This window comes from Calidris pugnax, unplaced genomic scaffold, assembly GCF_001431845.1.
Source record: "Calidris pugnax isolate Ruff unplaced genomic scaffold, ASM143184v1 scaffold373, whole genome shotgun sequence".
Classification (NCBI taxonomy): Eukaryota; Metazoa; Chordata; class Aves; order Charadriiformes; family Scolopacidae; genus Calidris; species Calidris pugnax.
In genome coordinates, this window is record NW_015091220.1 from 273,685 (window position 1) to 292,231 (window position 18,547).

Genomic DNA, 18,547 nt, shown 5'->3' on the forward strand with positions numbered 1-18,547 from the left:
GCAACACAAACCTCTCTGTGCTGAAAAAGAGCAAGGAGGGAAAAGACCCTTGTGACTGCACAGAGAAATCTTAGAGAAGACAAAGAACTACCCTGAAAACCCTTTGTCATCTCCAGAAAACAACCCAGCTACTTCATGGTTGATCAAAACCCACCAAACACTTCAAATATACCAGGAAGGGCTACCTTGGTATTACCTTTCCGACACATCCCTTGTGGCTCACGTGTTGAGCTCACTTGACCTCGCCTAAGAGCTGAGTACTGTCAGCACCATGCTGTCACTGCAACACAAACCTCTCTGTGCTGAAAAAGAGCAAGGAGGGAAAAGACCCTTGTGACTGCACAGAGAAATCTTAGAGAAGACAAAGAACTACCCTGAAAACCCTTTGGCATCTCCAGAAAGACAACCCAGCTGCTTCATGGTTGATCAAAACCCACCAAACATTTCAAATACACCAGGAAGGGCTACCTTGGTATTACCTTTCCAAAATACTCAAATACCAAAATACTCCAAAATACCAAAAGCTCAAATACTGTGGAAACAGTACGGGAAGTTTGTCTGGAGCTCACCAACAGGGGGAAGATGGTCTAGTGATGGGAAGACTGTACGGTTCATCAGATAGCACAGCACAAAGTGATGAGCTCTGCTGAGAGCACCTGTTCTAGGGACAGGTTTTGGCAGTACCTGAGCACCACTTGCTTCTCTTCTGTCCTCGAAAAGAGTACTTCCAAAAGCCTACTCAGAGATTTCTGCAAGCGGTGATGTGTTCCGTTCTGCTTCATGGCAGCAGAGGCAGTTGCTGATCTTGTGATGGCTCCCCCTAAACTTTCCAATTACTCCTTTCTCCAGCACTCATCAAGCCTCCCTGTCCCTCCTCTGCCACCGTAAGAGCCATTTGTGTTCCCATTCCTCACCTCACGCTGTCCTTCTCTCACTCTCATCATTAACCTTGTCCTGCCAACTACCAAGTTGGTCCAGCAGGTTGCAATTTCAGACACTCCTTGGAGTTAAGACATGGGAGTTAGGCAAGAAGCTTTTAGTGGCTACCACTGTTTTCCTTATTCTGTGGATATTCACAACCTTGGCTTGGATATTCACAAGACGGCACCTCTACTAATGAGATGTTGCTCCCTCTCTCTCACATCTGCCCATTTGTCTTAAGAGTCCTCCCAGACGTTCACTGGATGCAGCATCCAAAACTCATCCTGTTGCATCCAGTCAGACAAACCTTCAAGGAGAAAATTTAATTCAGCCAATAACTGCCAGTATCAGCACCAATAACAGACAGTTCTTATTATCCACATAAATGAAGAAAGTTTAATAATGGCTTTATCCAGCCTAAATGTCACAACTGTACAAATAAGCTTTGTGCAACACCTGCACCAGGCCGTGCCATCCCAATTGTTATATAGGATTATTCTTCTTGCACGCTCTTGCTGCTTAAAGGGCACCTCTGCTAACAAGATGTTGCTCCCTCTCTCTCACATCTGCCCATTTGTCTTAAGAGTCCTCCCAGATCCGCACAAATGAAGTAAGCTTAATAATGGCTTTATCCAGCCTAAATGTCACAACTGTACAAATAAGCTTTGTGCAACACCTGCACCAGGCCGTGCCATCCCAATTGTTATATAGGATTATTCTTCTTGCACGCTCTTGCTGCTTACTGTAATGTATCACCACTGCTTCTCCACACTTATAAAAACAGACACGAAAAGAGCAATTACTTGTGTGAAATGTCCATCTACACGGAAATAAATATACGTTAAATTTCTGCAGCTACTTGTTTTACATTATTCACTGGAATAATGTAAGAATTGGAAATTCAGAATTCAGAATTTCCATTCAGAATTGGAAATGTTCCTTTTTTTTCTGTGCAAAGCTCAGTTCCAATTAGAAGAAATGGGAAGGCCCAGAACTCCACTTGAAAATTAAAATCAATATGATCAAAAGTAAAAAAGAAATAGCTAAACTCTTCCCTTTTTGTTAAACTGGACTGTTCCTTTTTAACCAAAACACAGAACATTTGTTGGAAAAAACAAACCTTCTCTTGACAATATTATCACAGACCTTATGCACAGTTTACTTACTCTGCGAGGTAAAAGCAATACAAGGATTTATAGTTGGCACATTAAGGACAATGCATTGAAAACTGATACTTTTATGGTACCAAAAAAGTATTAGCCTATTGGTGGCCTGCATTTCAGAAAGCCTCACTTAGCTTCTTTCGAGGGAATTTCATCACGGCAAAACATGTCGGCTTCACAAGAGATGAAACACCTGTTTATCCACAGACCAAGCGGTTTGGATTTGCAGGAGCATAAGCTCTCCCTGCAAGTGTCCACTGATGCAGGGATGCCGTTGGAGAGGGACCACCCCTTGGGGAAGGCACCCTGAGTGCTGCTTTCAGCCCTCCCAGCTTTCTGCTGAGCCAAGCACAGCTGTCTGGTTTGGATTTTTCTGGTGTCCCCACTAGAAGCTGACCCCAGAAGAGCAAACTCACTTTTGAGTGAGCTTCAGCACCCTTGAACTGCCACCAGATACACAGAATCACAGAGTCTTCATGGTTGGAAGGAACCTTTGACATCATCAAGTCCAACCACAAAAAAACAAACCAACCAACCAAAAAACCAAACCAACCACAGACACAACCCAACAATCTCAGGCACTAGAGCATGCCCTGAAGTGCCATGTCTACACGTTTCTCAAATACCACCAGGGATGGTGACTCCACCACCTCCCTGGGCAGGCTGTTCCAGTGCCTGACCACCCTCTCAGGAAAGTCATTCTTCCTAAGATCTAATATAAACCTCCCCTGCCCCAACTTCAGACCATTTCCTCTGGTCTTGTCATTATTCCCTTGGGAGAAGAGGCCAACACCCACCTCTCTACACCCTCCTTTCAGGGAGCTGTAGAGGACAGTAAGGTCTCCCTTCAGCCTCCTCTTCTCCAAACTAAACATGCCCAGTTCCCTCAGCCTCTCCTCATATGAGTTATTCTCCAGACCCCTCACCAGCTTGGTGGCTCTCCTCTTGACACGCTCCAGCACCTCAATGTCCTTCCTGTAGTGAGGGGCCCAGAACTGAACACAGCACTCAAGGTGAGGCCCCACCAGTGTCCAGTACAGAGGCACCATCACTGCCCTGCTCCTGCTGGCCATGCGGATCCTGACACAAGCCAGGATGCTGCTGGCCTTCTTGGCCACCTGGGCACACTGCTGGCTTGTGTTCTGCCGGCTGTCCACCAACACCCCCAGGTCCTTTTCTGCTGGGCAGCTTTCCAGCCACTCTTCCCCAAGCCTGTAGCATTGCCGGGGGTTGTTGTGACCAAAACGCAGGACCCGGCACTTGCCCTTAACTAAACCTCATCCCACTGGCCTTGACCCATTGATCCAGCCTGTCCAGGTCCCTCTGATGACAGGCCTATAGTTCCCCAGATCCTCCTTCTGGCCCTTCTTGTAGATGGGCGTCACGTTGGCCACCCTTCAGTCATCATTCACCTCTCCTGCTGCCGAGGGGACCTTCTGAGAAGCCAAGAAATGCCCTTCATGGGATGGGCGTGGTGAAAACCTAGACAGCCTGGGTTGCATCTGCCCCACACTGTGCCAGTGCTCATTCCTCACTTTCTGCAAGTGAAGGACTTTTAGATGACACCTCAGTGAGGGCCAGAAAAGCAGTTTCAAGGTTGCAATCGCAGGACTGGTGCACGTACTGGTTTACCTTACGCCCCAGGGGATGCTGTCTGCCTGGTCGCCCCCAGGGTGGTACCCCAGGTGGCTCTCCCCTACAGCACCCCTGACCATCAGCCACAGCAGGCAGAGCAAGCTCTCCCCACCAAGATGCTGAACAAGGTGTGAATGAAAAATGATCCCAGGGGAGGCCAAGGAGCTTTGGAGGTCCAAAGCACTGTGCCAGCTCCATGCCTGCAACCCACTCGCTCCGGGGGCTTCCCCCTCCTTTGCTCCACTGGGCTTTCAAGATCAAGCTGGGTTTGATAGCCCTGTTTCTCCACCACGCCCTCAGAAGTGAAAGGAGAAGAGGAATGCGGGACACTCACCACATCTATGTTTGTGATCTTGGCCAGGAGGTCCGTGAACCTGTCCCCGTCATTGAGCTGAAGGCCACAGATGGCTGCTCCCACACTTCCAGTTGCTATCATTGACGGTGGGTACAGGGCAAAGTTAAAATCTGCAAGAACAGATCTGGGAATTAGTCCAAGCCCAGACCAGAAAAGCTGCAAAACATCAGAGGCAAGCAACATTAAAAAAAAAAGAAAAAACAAAAACCACACCCAAGAATAAAAACCAGAGAAGCAGAAGAAAGGGAAAAGTGCCACTCTTTTTGCTCCAGCAGAGCTCGTTAGTCACACTGCTCATCACAAGCAGTCAAAGGAGGGGTAACAGATCTGCAAATTAAAATGGAAATGCGGTTTGGTCTTTTATTCTCACTGATGCATAAAGTGAACCTGGACAATTTTTAATAGTCTTTCCTTAGTTTTAAAGAAAAGGAAAGAGAAGAAGGAGGCTTTCTGCAACTTATGTCAGAAATTTGGGTCTCAGTAACATTAGAGCTCTCTGTAAAACCGCAAAACTAACTGGAATACGGTATCACAAAGGACCAAACTGAGATTTTTAGTCACGTCAGTTTTTAAAGACTTAATTAAGGCGAGCACTTAAAGACCTCTCCGGGAAAAAGGGTTTAATTAACAATTCATCTTTACCACCTTTGCAATTAGGGACCAAGAACACTTACAGCCCATAGCTACATAACCAAAGAAAAAACAGAGATCACGTTTGTCATTACCACTATTTCTTAATAAGCAAGTTGAAAATACATTTCAAAACTTCCTCTCACACATCTGTGGAGATCAGGAGAGAAATGAAAATAAAACTAAATGTTCTTGTGACCTTCATAAGGCCTTTATGGTTTATGATACTGGTACGATATGATCAGCACTGGTTTATTGGTAGATCTTACTAAATACCACTTCCAGAAGATTTTCCTGGTTAGTGATACCTCCCTAAAATAAAATTTAGTTTGCAAGTTGTTCAGTTGAACTCACGAACAAACCCTTCTCTACCAGTTTTCAGCTGGGGGGATGGGAAGAGCAGGAAGAGGCAACCCAAGTCATACTTAATATGAAATAAACCACTATCAATATACTCAGCCTATTTATAGAAACAGATTTGTTACAGAAAAGTGCCCTTCTGTTCAGGGCAGATCCCAAGCCTTCCCTCTTCAGCTAGCACAAATTCTGTAACCCTCTTGATGTCTGCGTAACCACTCAAGTTTTGCACACATGAAGAGTTGTTTTCAGCCTCCCAGACTCTGAGCTGGCAGAATCTGCAATAGCTGTGGAGATGGCATGCTCTTCTCCAGGCTGGAATGTGTCCCTGGGACCCACAAGGAATGAAGCAGTCAGGTAAGAATGGGTCTTGGGTCATAATGTTCATCTAGATGGACTGGAGGGGGTGGTTAGAAGAGGGGAAAGAAGAGGAGGAGCTGAAACCCTGACATGGATTTATCTGTCTCACGAAGCCACTGACAGAAGACCACCTGCAAGCCCACCCCTGCATGCTGCTGAAGCCCACTGTCCTTCCTACCAGGGGAGCTCAGCAGACATCAATCTCCAACAACCACTTCTGACAGAGCAAATTCCCACTGACAGACGCAATGAATATGGACTGCCATTATTATAAAAATGGTAATTATGCACTATCGTAATAGTAAGACCCCCCCCGTACATCGGGAAGTTGATGATCTTGGAAATTAAGTTATATTGCCCCCACTAATGAGCGTGTCAGTAGGAGGGCTTTGACTCCTACCTATCAGCGTGGGACACAGCCCTGAGGATGCTGATCGTGGCACATGTCGGGGCAACAGGAATTGCACCCCCACTCTCAAAATCACTTGCACATTTACCTCACATGGATTTATACACCCACGTGCAAGGGCCAGCCTTGGAAATTAAGTTATATTGCCCCCACTAATGAGCGTGTCAGTAGGAGGGCTTTGACTCCTACCTATCAGCGTGGGACACAGCCCTGAGGATGCTGATCGTGGCACATGTCGGGGCAACAGGAATTGCACCCCCACTCTCAAAATCACTTGCACATTTACCTCACATGGATTTATACACCCACGTGCAAGGGCCAGCCCCATCCAGCCTGTAAATGGATGACCAGGGAAAATAGATGAAGCTACCTGACACATGGCACATGCGCTCCCCACAGAACCTGCCCGATCCCCAGTGCCTCAGCCTCTGGTTGCACTCATCATCAGGCCATAAATACAATGAGATTTTAAGCCCTCGAAACGACCCTCATTTTATGCCATCCTGCTGGAGGGCCCCCGGGACTCGGTTTTGGGTGACTGCTGTAGCACCTTGTTCCTGTGGGTTGACCTGGTAGCTAGTGGCTCCATGGAAAAAGCGTGACAGACAGGCCACCAGTTTGCAAAGTCCAATATGAAAAGCAGGAATAATTAAAGAACTCCAATAAAGAAAGGTTTTTATAAAGGCTGTAAATGTTTATGTGCTTGCGTGACTGTCCAGAGTCTTGTCCCGGTCCATGGAGAAAACAACAAACTTGAATAAATTTTAAGAATGTTCACTTCAACATGTCAAAAATCTGCTCTCATCTACATCGAGAAATTCATCAGCAACTGAACTAATTTCTTTAGAAATGGGATACATTTACCAAGACTGCATCTCCACGGGTCTGTTACTCCTTTTGTACATGCTGCATTTGCTTGGGTTTGCAAATCCCGCGTGGTTGCGTTGGCGTGAATGAGGCTGCACTTGGCCAAGGTGGCCCTAGGCTGGGATGCAACTCCTGCACTCAATCATTGGACTTCCCAAACCGTCTCCTAGTTATGCAAGGGCACCATGGGTGGCAACGGGCTTTACATCATTTACCCCTCCTTGTCTCGAGTTTCGAGGAAGACGTAGTAAAAAGATGATGTGAAACCTCTCAAACTCTGCCGGCGCTTGGACATCCCTTTGAAAGCTACGATGTGGTATCTGAGAATGAAAACCTACCCCCTTCCACCCATCATTTGAGGCCGCAGCAGGGAAAAATGGACCCACCCGGGGATCCAGATGGACCCACACCCTACTGTGTGGTCACCAAGTCCCCGCAGAGCTGCTTCACCCAGCCCTGCGTGGCTGGTGGGGAAGATCTGAGCTCCTGCAACCCACACTCAACGCTCAGCATCACCCAGGCTCAACGGGCTGAGAGAAGGACACAGCTCCAGCCTGCCCCCTGAACTTCCTTGCCTTCCTTGCCATCAGGACATTCACATTATCCAAATGCCGGCTTTCTCGTGGCTGATTTTATATCTACTCCCAGAAACCGTCTTCCTAGGAAGCTGAATAAAGAGCCACAGTGCCCCTGCCAACTAGCACTGCTGTAGGTCTGCTTCCACGTGGGGTCACATGAGAACACTTCTATGCCCAATAACCTTGTTAGTTCCCTTAATGTCATTCATAATGCAAATGAGACAGCGAGCGAATGGCCAGAGGCCCAGAGTGACTAAAGCTCAGCATCCAGAAAGTCTTACATTGCCTCTAGCTCTAAACTAACTTCCCTCCATAACAAGCACCATAAACTTGGCTATCAAAGCTACACATGCCCAGTCTTTGTTGTACAACAGGCAGCGATTTGTATCACTGGGTTCTATTTTTAGCATATTAATTAACTACTGCAACTGGTGAGGCAAGTGTCTCCAACTGGAGAGTGTGGCGCCATTGTCTGAAGTCATCACCTCATCTCGCGCTATTGAAAATCATGGCAGTGACCCTCCTGCTGATATGAATTTAACCTGACATGCCCACAAAGGGATGGGGGGTGGTGCACCAATTTTGTGCACATGGTTCTCCACATCACCCTGGACCCTATTAGTGTGGAAAGAGCTCATTGAAAGAAAAGAAGCCACATTGTGCTGGGCCACCTAGAGGGTTGAATAGAAAAGGCTGAGGAAAAGAGCAGGCAGTGGAATAAAGGCCGTAATTAACATATTTCCATATTCAAGCAAAGCAATAACTACGTGAAATGTTTGTCAAGGTGCAATGAAAGCATAAATATTAAGTACCGTATCTGAGGGGATGCAGAACCCCCCTCCGAGTCTCTGAAATTCCATCGAGAAACTCAAAACAAGCTACTTACACATCATTTTCAATTATAAAACTCTATCCCTGCTTCCCTCATGACAACAAGCCAAATCCTGACATCTTCCCTCAGTTTTCACCCAGGTAAAACTGCCCCCAGAATTAAGTTATAAGCTTGCTCTGAGATTTAAAAAAAAAAAAAAAATCATCAAAATAAAAGAGGGAGAGAGAGGACTTGAACATTTGACTCTGAAACATATGCTTTTATTTTAAATTCTTGTCGGAGGTGATGAACCCTGAGGGAATGTTACAAAAATCACTTCTTACTGGACACCTGAAGCAAGGCTATGGGTTAAATCCTTTTTTTTGGACCTCTGTGCAGCACTGGTTATCTGGCACCCAGCGCCTGCACCGAAGACACGGGCTCTGCCTCAGACTTGGCTGTGATTTATGCAATTCCGTGGCAAAGTCAAAGGAGTTTAGTAAAAAGTCAGAGGATTGGTGCAACAACGTGGAGTTCTACGGGGATGCAAACACACGCAACACTCCAAGGAAGAAACGGGCTGTTCGAAGGCAGGATTTGCTTTACCTTCTATTTATTCCCAGGCAAGAAACACCGGAAACCATCCCACCCCTGTTTCAGCGTCACCTGTTTTCCTAAAGGACCTTAAAAAGAAGGGATCGACCTTGCACAACCCCACTCACTTGAGTGTTGGAAATGAAATAAGAAAAAAAAAAAAGGTAAAATGAGAAACAGTGCCCTTTGAAACACAGCCAGCCGGAGTCACCAAGCAAGTGCAGGGGACCCTGCATCCTCATCCTGCTTTCAGATGGGAGCTCACGCCGCCAGGGCACGGACACACGCATGGGCTGAGGATGTTTCTTCTGCTGGTGCAGCACACCAAAGTGATGCTCAGGTTCTTCCAATATCTGAAGGGAGCCTCCAGGAGAGCTGGGGGGGTACTCTCTGTCAGGACGTGTAGTGACAGGACAAGGGGTAACGGTTTTAAACTGAAAGAGGGGAGACTTAGATGAGATACCAGAAAGAAATTCTTTGCTGTGAGGGTGGTGAGGCACTGGAACAGGTTGCCCAGAGAAGCTGTGTCTGCCCCATCCCTGGAGGGGTTCAAGGCCAGGCTGGATGGGGCCTTGAGCAACCTGGTCTGGTGGGAGGTGTCCCTGCCCAGGGCAGGGGGGTTGGAACTCGATGATCTTTAAGGTCCCTTCCAACTTAAACCATTCTGTGATTCTATGCTCCTGCACACCATAGCCAAACTATTTTGCTGGCTCTCTCCTGATCCGCTGGACTTCACTACCTCCAAGCCAGGAAAATGCAAAGTTCACAGTCAAGTCTAAAGCAGGAGGGAAGCGATGGCAGGAACCCAGAGAGGTCCTGCAAGGGGAAGCCCTAACTCGCAGCCAGCAAATGAAAACTGCCGGAAGGAAAAAAGCACTGACAAATATCCAGGCTGGATGTGCCCGGTGTGCCAAAGCCAGGTGGGAACTCTACCTTCTTACAATGAGCTTTGTTACTGCTCTGGGCACAGGATGGTTCTTTTAACAGCCAGTTTTCATCTCTATAATTTGATAGAGGTTTATTTTGAGAGCTCCAAACAGAGAATTGGAAAGTGCTGCCTTGAGGAAGACGAATGTTCTCACAGGGGACCAAAAAAAAGAAAAACAAACAAAAAAAGGCACGTTACCTCTTTTAGGAGAACAGAATCATGACAGTAATCGATATCAGTTTATAAAATGATATAGATAATGGTCAAATTTCACCAGCCTTAAACTTCACCCAGCCAACTACTTTACTGTGAGGACAAGCATGGATCTGTACTCTGCCAGGTGAGTTTAAAAGAAAGGTCTCAGAGAAACTATGTCAGTAGCGAGTTTAATTCTTGCCTGTTTTGACCCAAATGCAATTCAAGCGTCAGTGTGCTACTTTTTTCAAATGTAGTTGGTTTGAACTGCATCAGCCGTTTTTTTCTCTTGCTCTCGTATTTCTACAAGACACAGCCATTTTCCCCCATATTAACTATTTCTGGTTTTAAAGGCAAAACCAGATGCCTCTTCAGCCCTTCAAAAAAGGGAATGGCAGTGCCAAGTATGACCAAATGAAAAACTGCGAAGTAAAATAGGATGCAGATCTGCTTCTACTCTTTGAGTAGGCAGGAGGGTAGACACCTACTTCTGCTCCTTGGCTACAGTAAGGCAGAAAGTATTTCGCCTTTATACAAGCGGGTCTAAAGTATCCTAAATGTGAATGTCAAGATCACAACCATCCAAGCGAGGTAGAGACAGGGAAACACCTTGAGCTGTCTATGTAAAGTGTATGAACACCCAGTGTAACATGCTTGTTAGCTGGTTATAAACTCTATTTCTGAACAACCGCTCGCACTGGTTATTACTTTCAGTTGTTCTACACCTTCACTAAGGAAGCCTAGCCAAGGATCAGCATTATATTAGCACTTGAACTATCCAAAGGTCAGGTCTGCAGCTGGTGGGAAGGAGAGCAACTCATCCGGCAGCACAGGAATTACTCCAGCTTGTATCAGCACAGTCTCTCTTCCTCCATTTCCTTCCACCTCATCTTCCCAGATGTGATGTGTCCCACAACTTAAGGAGCGAGTCTGCTCGTATGAAACACTCTACAGGCCCTGCTTACTTGCTGATGGAGCTTCCATAGCTCTTGTGGCTTCATTTTGCTGGAGAACCCAATAGACTGCTATGAGATACCTCTCCCAGGAACAAACAAGAGCCTCCTTTTGTATGGCAATAAATTCACGTGGATTATCCTTTCTTCTGTCATGCAAGAAGTACTCACGCAACCACTGCCACTTTGCAACGTGTATTTTATTTCTAAAAGATTAACCCACACAGGAAAGCCTCCGTGGGCTTCTTTCTTTCCCTCTGCAAAGAACAGGTCCTGAACAAAACTCACATCGTGCCTTTTATCCTCTGCAGGGACACAGCCCAGACACTCTTACATTGGCTGATGTCAGGATTACAGTACATTCATGTCAGGGGAAGGATGCACGGTGGACTTGCCCAGCAGGAGTCCTGAGGACCAAACATGCCTCTTGGTGTTACAAAGCATTCTGTGTGGTTACCCTCCAGATCACTACGGTTTATGGGGCCTCATCTTGCAGTCTTCACTCAGACAACACTCCCATTGACTTCCATAGGGCTTCTGTCTGAGTAAGGAGCCAGGATTTGGCCCAGAAGTTAAAAAGCCTTCTTGGCTTTCAAATGTAGGTGATTAATGCCCCAGAAACAGTGGGCAGAGGTTTGGCACACTGTACAAAACTGACTTAAGGCTGAAATTTTCCTCCTCTTTCTTAACCTCTTTGCAGACACAAGCTTTGAAAGCCACTGGTCTATGAGATGCTGCATTGTATCCATCACTGGAACATCTCACCTGCCACAGGACTCAGCCAAAGCACAGCAGAGACCACGCAAAGGGCTGAATCTAGGGATCTACACAAGTTGCCTTCTGTCTCTTTCAAGTCTGCAAAGCTTTCTGCTTCCAAGTTTTGCACGCGACTGAAATCAAACCCCAAAAACCTTCTCACTGAGATTAGTGTCTCCATTACGGCGTGTTCAGAGACGTGCAGCTCTGAACTTGCATAGTCTGTCCTCCCCAAAAACCCCTTCCCTTGTAGGCTCTGACACAATAAGGGGTATCCTGCACCAAAACAGTGGCACGCACAGCCTCCAACGAGAGACCATAACCCAAGGAAGCAACTGGGCATCTGTGACTCTCAACAGCCTGGAAGAAGAAGAAGCGAAGGGCATGCAGAAGTCATCTATGAGATGCTGCATTGTATCCACCAAGGGAACATCTCACCTTCCACAGGACTCAGCCAAAGCACAGCAGAGACCACGCAAAGGGCTGAATCTAGGGATCTACACAAGTTGCCTTCTGTCTCTTTCAAGTCTGCAAAGCTTTCTGCTTCCAAGTTTTGCACGCGACTGAAATCAAACCCCAAAAACCTTCTCACTGAGATTAGTGTCTCCATTACGGGATGTTCAGAGATGCACAGCTCCTCTTTCCAAAAGCCTGACTTGCATAGTCTGTCCTCCCCAAAAACCCCTTCCCTTATGGGCTCTGACACAATAAGGGGTATCCTGCGCCAAAACAGTGGCATGCACAGCCTCCAAGGAGAGACCGTAACCCAAGGAAGCAACTGGGCATCTGTGACTCTCAACAGCCTGGAAGGAGAAGAAGAAGAAGTGAAGGGCACGCAGAAGTCAAGGAAATAATGCAAGCCCCTCTCCTGCTCCACATGCGGCTCTGTAAAATCAGTGCCAGCTCCCACTCCTCCAGGAGCGATCCTTTGGCTCGGAGCACGGCGTGTACAAGCCAACAGGCAACCCCAGAGAAAACATTCCCAAACTGTGCGGAGGGCTGTGCGAAGAAAACAGAGGAGGGACGAGTCACCAGCAGAATGAGAACACAAACGACATCATGACAGCCTAGGCTATGCCAGCCCCTGAATCTATACCTTCTTACTGCACAGCAAGCCAGGCAGCTTGAAGAATGCTGGCCTGCACATGGGGCATTCCCAGCCACCACATCAAGCTCTTCCTTAACGACTGTACCTTCTTTGCATGGCCACGGCACTGGAAGCACAGCCAGACACCACTTTGAGCCCCTTCCAGTGGAGAAGGAGCTGAACTTTCTCAGCTCAGTCAAGAGAGAACTTTTTATTCAGGGAATGAGGTTCTGCCTTGCTCAGCAGCTGTACGTTCAGACGGGACCAAGAGCAAAGAGGGATACATTCCAGCTTCAGTCACGCTCATGTGAATCATTAATCACCGCAAGGACTGAGGAGAGGCCGTGGATTTACATACATGCAGCTTGTTTCAGAAACTGGGCTTAAAATAAAGACAGAGAAACGGAGAGCACGCCAAAATGATAAAACATGACTAAGAGGAATATACAAAAGCACCGAGTGTCATCTCCTTTTGTGTAACGTTCAAATGGAAAGGAGAACAGGGATGAGTATCAAAGTGATCCCACACGTACAACACAACATCCAGAACTGTAAGGGCCCATCTGGAGCACTGGGTCCAGTTCTGGGCCCCCCAGTTCCAGAAGGACAGGGAACTGGGGGAGAGGGGACAGCAGAGGGCCACAGGGATGATGAGGGGCCTGGAGCATCTCCCTTACAAGGAGAGGCTGAGGGACTTGGGGCTTTTTAGTCTGGAGAAGAGAAGGCTGAGGGGGGATCTGATCAGTTCTGATAAATACTTAAAAGCTGGGAGTCAAGAGGATGGTGTCGGGTTTTTTTCAGTGGTGCCCAGGGACAGGACAAGAGGAAATGGGCACAAACTTGAATCTAAGAAGTTCCACCTAAACATGAGGAGGCACTTCTTTACTTTGAGGACGACAGAACCCTGGAAGAGGGTGCCCAGGGAGGTGGTGGAGTCTCCTCTGGAGACATTCAACAGGGAGTTGGACTACATAATCTCCAGAGGTCCCTTCCAACCCCATGTGATTCTGTGATGCTGTGACTCTGTGAATGGTTAATGGATGCTTCCCCCTCTGTTTGCTGACACAAAGAACTGCAGGAATGAGATCACAACAGGCTCTGCAAAGAACAGGCAACACTTGGGAATTTCTGGTGTAACCCCTTTGCTGGGCAATTAAAACGGTGTGGTTGGTGAAGAAGAACTCAAGCTAGAGGGAAAAAAAGTTCAAAATATGCCAGATTTCGCATGATACACCAAAGAAGAAGAAAAGGAACCACTTGAAAGCACAGAAAACTGCACTGAGATGGAAACGAGAGAGATTCATCACTGTGTCAAACTCAAGTTAAAACCACGCGTGGAGGGGAGCAAGGGAAGAAGCAGCCAAATGTCAAAGAAAGCCCCACGCCTGCTGAAACAAGGCAAATGGGGAAATGAAAAACCAGGCTTTACCCGAGCTGGCGGAGAGCAGAAGCTTTGAGGGAGAAAGGGAAAGAAGAAACACAGCAGCCGATGAGAGCTCTGCAACAAATAGGACAAGAAAAGGAAATGACAACTGGATCTGGAAGGAAGTCTGGTGAGGAGGGGCTTTTCTTCAACGGGGAGGGTAAGAACGACTTTGAGTGGCAGTGAAAGGGAAATATGGTAGTACTAACATCACTTTTCTGTAATGCAAATGGGCCTAAGTAGCTTGCTCCTACATTGGGAATGGGGATGTGGATAAGATCTCTGCTTTTGAAACTGCAAGGGGTTGTGGGTCCTCCTTGAAACTAAATGTCAACACAGTGCTTTGTGGAAAATGGCACGAGAAGAAAAGAACATCTACAGCTGGCACCACGGTGCCCTGGCTTTCAGGAAGCTCCGGGGACAGTCAATTACATCTTCCATTTGCAAGAAAAGCAACTCTTGACCTGACCTGTTCCCTCTTTCAAACTCTACATAAAGGACTCATAAAGGTTCATGCCTTGGAGACATATAACGAGCAGACCACACAGGGGAACAAGTGAGAGAAGTGTTTTTTTAAAAAGGAAAAAAAATGAAGTCACAGGGAAATACACCTCAGTCTCACCTCTGTGCCCAGCAAGATCATGGAGCGAATGCTCCTGGAAACTGCTAAGGCACATGGAAAGTAAAGAGGTGACTGGCGACAGCCCACATGGCTTTACCAAGGGCAAATCGTGCCTGACAAATTTGGTGGCCATCTACGAACGCGCTACAGCATTGGTAGATAAGGGAAGAGCAACTGACATCATCTACGTGGACTTATGCAAAGCATTTGACGCTGTGCAGTGACATCCTTGTCTCTAAATTGCATAGATATGGATTTGACGGATGGACCACTCAGTGGATAAGGAACTGGCTGGATGGTTGCACTCAAAGAGTTGTGGTCAATGGCTCAAGTGGAAACCAGCGAGAAGTGGCATTCCTCAGGGGCTGGTATTGGGACTGGTACTATTTAACATCTTTGTTGGAGACACAGACAGTGGGATTGAGGGCACCCTCAGCAAGTTTGCCGATGACACCAAGCTGTGTGGTGTGCTCGACACGCTGGAGGGAAGGGATGCCATCCAGAAGGACCCGGACAGCCTTGAGAGGTCGGCCTGTGCAAATTGCATGAAGTTCAACAAGGCAAGTTCATGAAGTTCAAACGCAAGGTCCTGCACCTGGGTCATGGCAATCCCAGGCACAAACACAGGCTGGGAAGAGAACGGATTGAGAGCAGCCCTGAGGAGAAGGACTTGGGAGAGCTTGGGGATGAGAAACTCAACATGAGCCAGCAATGTGTGCTTGCAGCCCAGAAAGCCAACAGCATCCTGTGCTGCATCAGAAGAAGCATGGCCAGCAGGTCGAGGGAGGTGATTCTGCCCCTCTACTCTGCTCTGGTGAGACCCCACCTGGAGAACTGCATCCAGCTCTGGAGCCCCCAACAGAAGGACACAAACCCGTGGGACCACATCCAGAGGAGGGCCACGAAGACTATCAGAAGGCTGGAGCACCTCTCCCATGAAGACATGCTGAGAGAGTCGGGCTCTTTCAGCCTGGAGAAGAAAAGTCTCTGGGGAGAGCTTAGAACAGCTCCAATGTCTGAAGGGGACCGGCAGGAGAGCTGGGGAGGGACTCTTTGTCAGGAAGGGTAGTGACAGGACAAGGGGGGACGATTATAAATTGGAAGAGGGGAGATTTAGATGAGATACCAGAAAGAAATTCTTTCCTGTGAGGGTGGTGAGGCACTGGAACAGGTTGCCCAGAGAAGCTGTGGCTGCCCCATCCCTGGAGGGGTTCAAGGCCAGGCTGGATGGGGCTTGGAGCAACCTGGTCTGGTGGGAGGTGTCCCTGCCTATGGCAGGGGGGTTGGAACTCGATGACCTTTAAGGTCTCTTCCCACCCAAACCAAATGATTCTATGATTCTAAGTGCATGACTGGGCTCAGGGCTGCTGAAAGGGGATGCTGTCTTTACCAGTAAATGGACTGGTAAAGCATGGAGCTAACCATCAAAGAATTCATGGAGAAAGCGTGGGAAGAAGCCATGGACTTTGCAAGGTCCTTCATGGCTCACAGTCCTGTAATGTTTTGGTTACACGGAAAACTTCAAGGGCAAAGGATTACAAACCAGAATCCGAGAAGTAAAATCATAAAATCTACGCCACTTGAGAAAATGTCCTCTTGGATAAAATAAAAGAAACTAAAACACTATTGTAGGAGGTGAAAGCAACAAAAGAAAGGAAAAGAGTTGTTTGGTTTGGAAGACAACCACGTATGTGGGAGGTTGATGGTTGATGGTGTTGTGAGGATCCAGAGAAACGTCCATGGGAAAAAATAATCTTTTTCAGAAGAAAAAGGTAGAGTGAATGAATCCTGGGTAAGGGGAGAAGGCAAAGAGAGAAGGCAAAGCTGACGGAAAAGATTCATCAGAAAGTAAAAAGCTAGTTATCCCAGAAATGTCTGATGAATTACCAAGAGTCATCCTGTAATCTTTGAGCAATATTTCTACTGAATCCTGTGGTCTTTCGGCTGAAAGGCATCACTCAGCAGTGGAAAAAGAAGAAAAAGCTTGAGCTTCTCGGTAACCAAAAAAGTCACTTACCCTAACACAGCCCGTATCTCTAAAACAGATCAACTGAGGCGGTAAAAACTGGCCAACATTGGAAAAGCAGTCTCTACATCTCAAATAACGAGAGGCAGCCAGAGCAGTGGACATTCATACCCAAAAGCTGCACCTTGTCTTCCTTCCCCCTCCGCAAACACACGGGCAGCAGGGCTCCCATCACAAAGGGCTGCATCAGGCTGTAGTGAATTCCAACACCAAACCATAGACTACTTGATAATAAACCTGGAAAACACTGCATGCTGTTTATCTGTTCCACATCTAGCTTCTAAGAAGTGGTCTAGCCATTCATACTTTGTATGAAAACTTGAATACGCTTATTTTCTTAAAGTCACTGGGGAAAAAAAACCCAAACCAATCAACCAAAAAAAAAACCAAACCAACCAACCAAAAAACCCCCAAACCAGCGTTTTGCAGACAGGTATAAATTAAAAGCTTCTCTTCCACAGAAACAACTACTCCCATCTAACTTTTCAGAAACTCTATCTAGCCAAATACACGACAAAAGGGGAGCGTAATGGTTCCCCATGAAACAGACTCATTTCATTGCTTTCTTGGAGTGAAGTTACAGAAAGAATCCAAACGTTATTAAAAAAAAAAAAAAAGTCATTACTTTTTAAATTGTCATTCCCTATCCTTCAGTAATGCTGTAGTATCACATCCATGCTAAAATACAATTTTTACCTTTTATCTGGATTTATGAATGCATTACTTTAAGGCATTAGCCCAATACATTTTGGGCTAATGTGCCCTAACTGCTTTTAGTACTATGGCTGCCCCACGTTTGTCCTTATGAACGACCTGTGGCCCTCTAAAAAAAGTAGTGAACGGGCAAAAGAGAGAATTGTATGGTCTAATCAAGTCTCACTGACTTCACCGCAGAAACATCGAGCACATTAGTAGGACCTGGGCTATAACTTCACTACAGCTCCCAACTGAAAGAATTCTGTTTATACTCAGTTTCAGACAGGACAAGGGGTAATGGTTTTTAATGGGAAGAGGGGAGATTTAGATTAGATACCAGAAAGAAATTCTTTGCTGGGAGGGTGGTGAGACACTGGAACAGGTTGCCCAGAGAAGCTGTGGCTGCCCCATCCCTGGAGGGGTTCAAGGCCAGGCTGGATGGGGCTTGGAGCAACCTGGTCTGGTGGGAGGTGTCCCTGCCCATGGCAGGGGGGTTGGAACTTGATGATCTTTAAGGTCCCTTCCAACCTGAACCATTCAATGATTTTATGATTCTATGCCCTTGGCAACTGGTCCTGCTGGCTTCTGCTGCTCTTCCTGCATCATGTAAGGATGGAGGGGATGAAAAGGCTCTGTACCAGCAGTGACTAATCTGCCCTTGGCAATCTGTCCTGCTGGCTTCTGCTGCTCTTCCCGCATCACGTAAGGATGGAGGGGATCAAAAGGCTCTGTACCAGCAGTGACTAATCTGCTCTTTCAACCAGAGGCCCACCCAGAGCACCTTTGCCTACCTGTGGCACAAAGGGCAATGAAGGTTTGTGCATGCTTCCGGATCAAAAGCAACTTGTCTTTAGGTAGAGGCAACTTCCTTAGGATGTGTTCGATGAAATCATGCGGGGTGACTGCCGCGAGGTTCCACTTCAACTTCCCCAGGACCACCAGCTCCCATTCCTGCAAAGGGGGACGGGGAGGGGAGAAGAAAAGCCATAAGTGAGCCTGAAAAAAAAAAAAAATAAACCCACTCCGCTTATTTCTCTGATTGTAATTATATCACTGCTAAATTGGTTTTGCTCAAACGTTTTTTTCCACTGCTTTGAAGTTGTTGACTTTATTCTTTTTATTCTTTTTTTTTTTTCTAAAAAAAAAAAAAACAACACTGGAAATGTCAAGCTCTACTGAAA

General features: G+C 46.9%; 1 protein-coding gene across 1 annotated transcript in view; it reads right to left on the reverse strand.

Annotated features, from left to right (window-relative positions):
- Positions 1-18,326, reverse strand: part of CCND2 (cyclin D2) — a gene marked incomplete at its 5' end in the record, with an annotated part of 40,043 nt that extends 21,717 nt beyond the window's left edge. The window contains 2 exons of the mRNA XM_014959827.1: positions 4,054-4,184; positions 18,158-18,326. Of these exons, the coding sequence (XP_014815313.1) occupies positions 4,054-4,184; positions 18,158-18,326 (300 nt within the window). The remainder of the gene's footprint in view (positions 1-4,053; positions 4,185-18,157) is intronic.
- Between the last annotated feature and the right edge of the window lie 221 nt (positions 18,327-18,547).